The sequence below is a fragment of the Callorhinchus milii genome, unplaced genomic scaffold, assembly GCF_018977255.1.
Source record: "Callorhinchus milii isolate IMCB2004 unplaced genomic scaffold, IMCB_Cmil_1.0 Scaffold515, whole genome shotgun sequence".
NCBI lineage: Eukaryota > Metazoa > Chordata > Chondrichthyes > Chimaeriformes > Callorhinchidae > Callorhinchus > Callorhinchus milii.
Window position 1 is genome coordinate 49,351 of NW_024705256.1, and position 9,293 is coordinate 58,643.

General features: G+C 54.7%; 1 protein-coding gene across 1 annotated transcript; it reads right to left on the reverse strand.

Annotated features, from left to right (window-relative positions):
- Window positions 1-574: 574 nt before the first annotated feature.
- On the reverse strand, window positions 575-9,239 carry LOC103190880 (estrogen-related receptor gamma-like; the record flags this gene model as incomplete). The annotated part of the gene is made up of 4 exons (XM_007911786.2): window positions 575-831; window positions 2,671-2,940; window positions 8,205-8,366; window positions 9,119-9,239. Coding segments are annotated over 4 exons (798 nt in total), but the record flags the coding sequence as incomplete, so codon positions are not given.
- Window positions 9,240-9,293: the final 54 nt, after the last annotated feature.

Below are 9,293 nucleotides of genomic sequence, written 5' to 3' on the forward strand. Positions count from 1 at the left end.
TGTGTGTGTATGTAGGTATGGGTGTATGTGTGTGGGTGTGTGTGTAGGTGTATGTGTGTGGGTGTGTGTAGGTGTGTGGGTGCATGTGGGTGCGTTGTGTGAGTCTCTGTGTGTGTGTGTAGGTGTGGGGGGGAGGGTGTGTGGGCGGAGGGTGTGTGTGTGTGTGGGTGTGTGTGGGGGGAGGGTGTGTGTGTGTGGGTGTGTGTGTGGGGGAGGGTGTGTGGGTGTGTGGGGGGTGTGGGTGTGTGTGGGGGAGGGTGTGGGTGTATGTAGCTATGGGTGTATGTGTGTGGGTGTGTGTAGGTGTGGGTGTATGTGTGTGGGTGTGTGTAGGTGTGTGTGGGTGCGTTGTGTGAGTCTGTGTGTGTGTGTAGGTGTGTGTTTGGGGGGGAGGGTGTATGCAGGCATGTGTGGGTGTAGGTGTGGGTATGTGTGTGGGGGGTAGGGTGTGTGTGTGGGTGTGTGTGTGGGGAAGGGTGTGTGGGTGTGTGTGGGGGGGGTGTGTGTGTGGGGGGGGTGTGTGTGTGGGTGTGTGTGGGGGCGCGGTGGGGAGCATTGCCAGTCTCTGTGCTGCTGTCTGTCACCCTCAGACCTTGGCCTCCAGCATCTCAAGGAAGAGCTTGTGCATGGGAACATGGCCCTGTAGCTTCACGCTGTAGAAGTGCTGCACGGCTTTGGTGCTGATCTGCCGCAGTAGCGGCAACGTCATGAGCAGTTTGCCGGCCCGGCGAGGGCCCTGGGCGTGACGGCCGCCCTCATGCTCCTGCAGCGCCTCGTGGAGCAGGTCCTGGAGTCTCTGCACAGCCCCCACATCCTCAATCTGAGCCGCGTCTGCCAAAAAACACACACAGATCATCCAGAACTCTGCAGCTCATATCCTCTCCCACATCAGGCTCTGTGATCCTATCACCCCCATCCTCACCCGACTCCACTGTTCCCCCCATCACACAGAGGATACAGTTCAAGATCCTGGTCCTCACCTTCAAAGCCCTCCACGGTCTTGCTCCCACCAACCTCTGCGACCTCCTAACCCCCTACCATCCTGCCCACTCGCTCTGTTCAGCGATCTCCGGTCTGCTTCAGGTAACTGCCTCACCCATCCCACCATTAGCGGGTGGGCCTTCAGCTTCTCTGCCCCCACCCTCTGGAACTCCATCCCACAGTCCCTCCGCCTCACCCCCTCCCTTGCCTCCTTCAAGACCAGTCTCAAGACCCTTCCACAGTGCTTTCAATCACTCTCCTACCCCTCAAGCTCCCCGACCTCTACCCCTCCTGATCACAATCACCAGCTCAGGTGCGTATCCCTGACTGTCCAGCCCCTTGGGATGTCCTCCTGATGTGAAAGGCTGCTGTACAAATGTAATTTGTTGTTGTTGTTGGTCGTCACTCACTGGTCAGACACGGTCTCGCTCCCTCATCGTCAATCCAAATCAGCCTCAGCCCCCAACAGACATCTCAAACGCCTCTCAGAGAACTGCTGCGGAGTGAAGTGACTGTGTGTTTTGTGGGTGAACGTGGCAGCCAATATGCACACAGCAACATTCCACAAACAGCCATGCAGTGAAAAGTGATTTTATTTGAGGGATTGTCAGCCACGACACCGAGAGAGAGAAACTGCCTTCTCTTTTCTAATAGACCGCAGGAACAAGCACAGACTGGTTTCACATCTTGTCTGAAGGAACTCTGATATTGCAGGGCTCCTCCCAGCATGGAACTTGGCAACAAATACACAGTCACTACACTTTACAGGGTGGGGATGGGGTGTGGGTGATGGGGGAGGGGCCAGTGCTAGTGCCTTCAGTGTAACAAACTCCTCTCTCCAAGTGATAGGGATGAGTGTGAGGATTGTGAGTGTGTTTTATGGGTGATGGGGGAGTGTTTAGGACTGGGAGGGATTAGGGAAGGGGTGTGGGTAGGGAGGGGGAGTGGCCAGGGAGGGGAGTGGTGAGGGAGGGGAGGGATTAGGGAAGGGGAGTGGTCAGGGAGGGGGAGTGGTCAGGGAGGGGAGTGGTGAGGGAGGGGAGGGATTAGGGAAGGGGAGTGGTCAGGGAGGGGGAGTGGTCAGGGAGGGGAGTGGTGAGGGAGGGGAGGGATTAGGGAAGGGGAGTGGTCAGGGAGGGGGAGTGGTCAGGGAGGGGAGTGGTGAGGGAGGGGAGGGATTAGGGAAGGGGTGTGGGTAGGGAGGGGGAGTGGTCAGGGAGGGGAGTGGTGAGGGAGGGGAGGGATTAGGGAAGGGGTGTGGGTAGGGAGGGGGAGTGGCCAGGGAGGGGAGTGGTGAGGGAGGGGAGGGATTAGGGAAGGGGAGTGGTCAGGGAGGGGGAGTGGCCAGGGAGAGGAGTGGTGAGGGAGGGGAGGGATTAGGGAAGGGGAGTGGTCAGGGAGGAGGAGTGGTCAGGGAGGGGAGTGGTGAGGGAGGGGAGGGATTAGGGAAGGGGAGTGGTCAGGGAGGGGGAGTGGTCAGGGAGGGGAGTGGTGAGGGAGGGGAGGGATTAGGGAAGGGGTGTGGGTAGGGAGGGGGAGTGGCCAGGGAGGGGAGTGGTGAGGGAGGGGAGGGATTAGGGAAGGGCGTGGTCAGGGAGGGGGAGTGGCCAGGGAGGGGAGTGGTGAGGGAGGGGAGGGATTAGGGAAGGGCGTGGTCAGGGAGGGGGAGGGGCCAGGGAGGGGCGGTACCTGAGTTGGCCAATGCCAGGGCTTTCAGTGTGATAAACTCCTCCCTCTCCAGCTGTAAGCCTCTGTAGCGCTGGACCAGTTGGCGGATGGACACGTGCAGCTCCAGCAGCCCCGTCACCCGCGCCCGCTCCACGTCCAGGATGTAATCCTCCGCGTAAACGAGCTCCTCCTCGTACGGCAGCGAGCGGTAAGCCACGCCCAGCAGCAGCAGCTCCATCCAACCCGCCTGGAGCAAACTCATCTGGTCCCCGAGAGACAGCGCTGGGAACCCTGGGGGGGGAGAGAGTGACCGAGAGAGAGTGAGAGTGACCGAGACAGTGAAAGTGACTGCGAGAGAGTGAGCGTGACTCAGAGAGACAGTGACTGAGAGAGAGAGAGAGTGACTGAGAGAATGAGAGTGACAGAGAGAGTGAGAGTGGCTGAGAGAGTGAGAGTGACAGAGAGAGTGAGAGTGGCTGAGAAAGAGTGAGAGTGACTGAGAGAGAGTGAGAGTGACTGAGAGAGAGTGAGAGTGACCGAGACAGTGAAAGTGACTGCGAGAGAGTGAGCGTGACTCAGAGAGACAGTGACTGAGAGAGAGAGAGAGTGACTGAGAGAGAGTGAGTGAGAGTGACTGAGAGAGTGAGTGAGAGTGACCGAGAGAGAGTGAGAGTGATTGAGAGAGAGTAACTGAGAGAGAGTGACTGAGAGAGTGACTGAGAGAGAGTGAGAGTGACAGAGAGAGTGAGTGAGAGTGACTGAGAGAGGGTGAGAGTGATTGAGAGAGAGTGTGAGAGTAACAGAGTGAGAGTGACTGAGAGGGAATGAGTGACTGAGAGAGAGTGAGAGTGATTGACTGAGAGAGAGACTGAGAGAGAATGAGAGTCACTGAGAGAGACTGAGTGACTGAGAGCGAGAGTGACAGAGAGAGTGAGAGTGACTGAGAAAGAGGGAGAGTGACTGAGGGAGAGTGAGAGTGACCGAGAGAGAGTGAGAGTGACTGAGGGAGAGAGTGAGAGTGACTCAGAGAAAGAGTGATGGAGAGAGAGAGAGTGACTGAGAGAGAGTGGGTGAGATGACCGAGAGAGTGAGAGTGACTGAGAGTGAGAGTAACTGAGAGAGAGTGACTGAGAGAGAGTGACTGAGAGAGAGTGAGAGTGATTGAGAAAGAATGAGGGTGACTGAGAGAGTGTGAGTGAGAGTGACCAAGAGAGAGTGAGAGTGACAGAGAGAGAGAGAGTAACTGAGAGAGAGTGACTGAGAGAAAGTGAGAGTGACTGAGAGAGAGCATGACTGAGAGAGAGTGAGAGTGACTGAGAGGGAATGAGAGTGACTGAAAGAGAGTGAGAGTGACTGACTGAGTGAGTGTGGCTGAGAGAGAGTGACAGAGAGAGTGAGAGTGACTGAGAGAGAGTGACTGAGAGAGAGACTGACAGTGAGAGAGAGACTGAGAGAGAGAGTGAGAGTCACTGAGAGAGAGTGAGTGACTGAGAGAGAGTGACTGAGAGAGTGACAGTGAGAGTGACTGAGAGAGAGAGTGACTAAGAGAGAGAAGGTGTGACTAAGAGATAGAGAGTGACAAAGAGAGAGTGTGACAGAGTGAGAGTGACTGAGAGACAGAGAGAGTGACTGAGAGAGAGACTGACAGTGAGAGAGAGACTGACAGTGAGAGAGAGACTGAGAGAGTGAGAGAGAGAGAGTGAGAGTCACTGACGGAGACTGAGTGAATGAGAGAGAGAGTGAGAGTGACTGAGAGAGAGAGTCACCGAGAGAGAGTGAGAGTGACAGAGAGAGAGAGTGACTGAGAGAGAGTGACTGAGAGAGAGTGAGAGTGATTGAGAAAGAGTGAGGGTGACTGAGAGAGTGTGAGTGAGAGTGACTGAGAGAGTGTGAGTGAGAGTGACCGAGAGAGAGTGAGAGTGACTGAGAGAGAGAGAGTGAGAGTAACTGAGAGAGAGTGACTGAGAGAAAGTGAGAGTGACTGAGAGAGAGCATGACTGAGAGAGAGTGAGAGTGACTGAGAGGGAATGAGAGTGACTGAGAGAGAGTGAGAGTGACTGACTGAGTGAGTGTGGCTGAGAGAGAGTGACAGAGAGAGTGAGAGTGACAGAGAGAGTGACTGAGAGAGAGACTGACAGTGAGAGAGAGACTGAGAGAGAGAGTGAGAGTCACTGAGAGAGAGTGAGTGACTGAGAGAGTGACTGAGAGAGTGACAGTGAGAGTGACTGAGAGAGAGAGTGAGAGTGACTGAGAGAGAGAGTGACTAAGAGAGAGAGGGTGTGACTAAGAGATAGAGAGTGACAAAGAGAGAGTGTGACAGAGTGAGAGTGACTGAGAGACAGAGAGAGTGACTGAGAGAGAGAGAGTGACAGAGAGAGAGAGTGACTGAGAGAGAGACTGACAGTGAGAGAGAGACTGACAGTGAGAGAGAGACTGAGAGAGTGAGAGAGAGAGAGTGAGAGTCACTGACGGAGACTGAGTGACTGAGAGAGAGAGTGAGAGTGACTGAGAGAGAGAGTCACCGAGAGAGAGTGAGAGTGACAGAGAGAGAGAGTGACTAAGAGAGAGAGGGTGTGACTGAGAGATAGAGAGTGACAAAGAGATAGTGTGACAGAGAGTGAGAGTGACTGAGAGAGAGAGAGAGAGAGAGAGAGAGTGACTGAGAGAGAGCGAGTGACTGAGAGAGTGACAGAGAGAGTGAGAGTAACTAAGAGAGAGAGTGACTGAGAAAGGGTGAGAGTGACTGAGAGAGTGAGTGACAGAGAGAGTGACTGAGAGAGAATGAGAGTGACAGAGAGAGTGACTGGGAGAGAGTGAGAGTAACAGAGAGTGAGAGTGACTGAGAGACAGAGAGTGACTGAGAGAGAGAGAGAGTGACAGAGAGAGAGAGTGACTGAGAGAGAGTGAGTGACTGAGAGAGTGAGAGGGAATGAGAGGGAATGAGAGTGACTGAGAGAGTGAGAGTGACTGAGAGAGAGTGACTGAGAGAGTGAGAGTGACTGAGAGACAGAGAGTGACTGAGAGAGAGAGAGAGAGCGACTGAGAGAGAGTGAGAGTGACTGAGAGGGAATGAGAGTGACTAAGAGAGTGAGAGTGACTGAGAGAGAGTGACTGAGAGAGTGAGAGTGACAGAGAGAGTGAGATTGACTGAGAGAGAGTGACTGAGAGAGTGAGAGTGACAGAGAAAGAGAGTGACTAAGAGAGAGAGGGTGTGACTGAGAGATAGAGAGTGACAAAGAGAGAGTGTGACAGAGAGTGACTGAGAGAGAGTGTGTCTGAGAGAGAGAGAGAGAGTGACTGAGAGAGAGCGAGTGACAGAGAGTGACAGAGAGAGTGAGAGTAACTAAGAGTGAGAGTGACTGAGAGAGAGAGTGAGAGTGACAGAGAGTGACTGAGTGAAAGTCACTGAGAGAGAATGAGAGTGACTGCACTGCACTGAGATTTATAGAGCGCCTTTCACATCGGCAGGACATCCCAAACAGTCAGGTGTCGGGGCCTGAGCGTGAGGGGAGGGGTGGTGTAGGGGTGACGGAAGGCAGAGAGGTGAGAGGGAGACCAAAGGCATGATGGAAGAGAAGGGTCTTGAGACCGGCCTTGAAGGATGCGAGGGAGGAAGCGAGGCGGAGGGACCGAGGGATGGAGTTCCAGAGCGTAGGGGCAGAGAGGCTGAAGGCCCGGCCACCGATGGTAGTGCAGGTCGGGAAGGAGACATGGAGCAGCCGGAGGGAACGGGAGCCAGTGGAGTCGGGCAAGGGTGGGGGTGGTGGGGTCACGGAGCCCTGGTGCGTGAGAGCACACGAGCTGCAGAGTTTTGATGATCTGCAGCTTGTGAAGGGAGGAGTTGGGAAGGCCGATGAGGAGGGAGTTCCCTTAGTCGAGCCTTGAGATGATGAATGTGTGGGTGAGGGTTTGGGCAGCCTGAGGGGTGAGGCAGTGGCGGAGTCTGGCAATGTTGCAGAGGTGGTGGTTGGCAGTGCCGGTCATGGCGCGGATGTGGGGGAGAAAGGACATTTCAGAGTCAAAGAAGACCCCCAGGTTCCTGACTGGCTCAGTGAGGTTGAGTGTGCAGCCGGGGAGGCTGACGCTGCCAACGCCCGAGGTGCGGAGGAGCTGGCGTGAGCCAATCACGAGAGCTTTGGTCTTACTGACGTTCAGTTGGAGAAAGTTAGGACCTGAACCAGTCAAGGACAGAACCCTGAAGGTAGAGGTGGGAGGAAAGGCGGTGGAGGAGGATTGAGTGGTCCACGGTGTCAAAGGCAGCGGAGAGATAGAGGAGGACGAGGAGGCAGAGGGAGCCCTGGTCACACATGGTCAGGATGTCATTTGTGACCTTGACCAGAGCAGTTTCTGTGCTGTGGGCAGCACGGAAACCCAATTGGAGGGGTTCATGGAGGGAATGAGAGGAGAGGAAAGAGCGAAGCTGGGAGGCAACGGCTCTCTCAAGGACCTTGGATAGGAAAGGGAGATTTGAGATGGGCTGGTAGCTGGATAGCTGTGATGGGTCAAGGGAAGGTTTCTTCAAGGTGGGGGTAATAGTGGCTGTTTTAAGGGGGGAAGGAACAGTACCAGATGACAGGGTTGATGATGTCAGCAAGTAGTGGGGCAAGAAGGTGGAGCTGGGATTTAAGAAGAGGGGTTGGGATGGGGTCCAGGGAGCAGGTGGTGGACTTCATGGAGATTATGGTGGTGAAGATAGAGGAGGGGGTGACAGATTTGAAAGTGTGGAAGGAGGGATAGGTAATTGTCGGATGGTAATTGTGTGGGGTGGGGGTAGGGAGGGGGTGGAAGTTGGGAGGGCAGTGGCAGCTGAGCGGATTCCTTCGATTTTGGACTCGAAGTCCAGCATTTTCTCGCAGTGTCTGCCCTGCGTGGCGGGGAGGGCGGAGGTGGTGGAGAACAGGACCCTGGGGTTGCCCTTCGCCTCCTGGATTAACCTGGAATAGGAGGATGATTTGGCCGAGGCGAGAGCGGAGCGGGAGGTCTTGATGAGGTCCAGCCAGATGTGCCGGTGGACCGTTAGGCCGGATTTGAGCTAAGTGTGTTCGGCAGCCTGCACCTGGCCCTTAAGCGAGCGGAGGTGGCTGGTGGACCAGGGTGAGGATCGGGAATAGGAGGCAGTTCGGGAGGTGAGGGAGGCAAGGGTGTCGAGTGTAGTGGAGAGGGTGCTGTGGAGAAGAATGACTGAGAGAGAGTGACTGAGAGAGAGTGACTGAGAGAGAGAGAGAGAGAGAGATAGTGACTGAGAAAGCGAGAGTGACTGGGAGAGAGAGAGAGAGAATGACAGAGAGAGTGACTGAGAGAGAGAGAGTGACTAAGAGAGAGTGACTGAGACAGCAAGGGAGAGAGAGAGTGATTGAGAAAGAGTGAGAGTGACTGAGAGAGAGAGAGTGAGTGTGACTGACAGAAAGAGTGACAGAGAGAGAGAGTGACTGAGAGAGAGTGACTGAGAGAGAGAGAGTGTGAGAGAGACTTAGAGAGAGAGTGAGAGAAGCACAGAGAGAGGGACTGAGACAGAGTGAGGGAGTGAATGTCTGGTTGCTGATGTTTCTCCTCACCAGGGATGTGCTTGGCCCAGCCAATGGTGACCACGAGCTCCCTGTCGGCCAGGTCACACAGCGTGGTCAAGGCTTTGATGTCACTCTCGGGCACGGTGGGGTCTGGCATGGCGTAGATCTTCTCCGGCTCAGCCACCAGGAGGTGGGACACAATCTGACTGACTGTCCAGCCCAGTGTGAGAGAGAGAGAGGGTTAGACACGTCACTCAACATAAGAACATAAGAAATGCCAGACCAACAAAGACCAAGGGCCATCCCGGTCCCGTTCCTGCTTCAGCCGTCTCCCTCGGGGGCCTGTTCCACAGGTTCACTATTCGCTCACTGAAAAAGTGTTTGTGTTACACTGAAATAACACTGACTGTGACACAGCCACACACAGCAACACGTACAGAGTCACAGCCACACACAGCAACACATACAGAGTCACAGCCACACACAGCAACACATACAGAGTCACAGCCACACACAGACATAGAGACACACACACAGCGACATACAAATACAATGACACACAAACACAGTGACACACCGAGACACACAGACACAGCAACACACAGACACAGTGACACATAGAGACACAGCGACACACAGACACAGCGACACAGAGACACAGCAACACACAGAAACATAGCGACACACAGAGACACAGCGACACACAAAGACACACAGACCCACAGACACAGCAACACACAGAGACACAACAACATAGACACATCGACACACAGACACAGCAACGCAGAGACACAGCGACACATCAAGACATAGCGACACATAGAGACAGCGACACAGAGATACAGTGACACACAGCGACACACAGACACATCAGCACATAGACACACACACAGTGACACACAGAGATACACAGCGACACACAGACACAGTGACTCACAGCGACACAGACAGTAACGTGTTACCTGTTTTTTTGGCTGGGGGCAGCTGTAAACTGAAATATGAGCTGTTCTCAATGTCAATCCTTCGCTTGTATTTCTGCCGCCCTCCCCGGACACGGTCCAGACGCACACCTACGGAGCGAAGGAAGGTAGAAAGAGAGAGACGGAGCGAGAGAGAGAGAAAGAAAGCGAAAGAGAC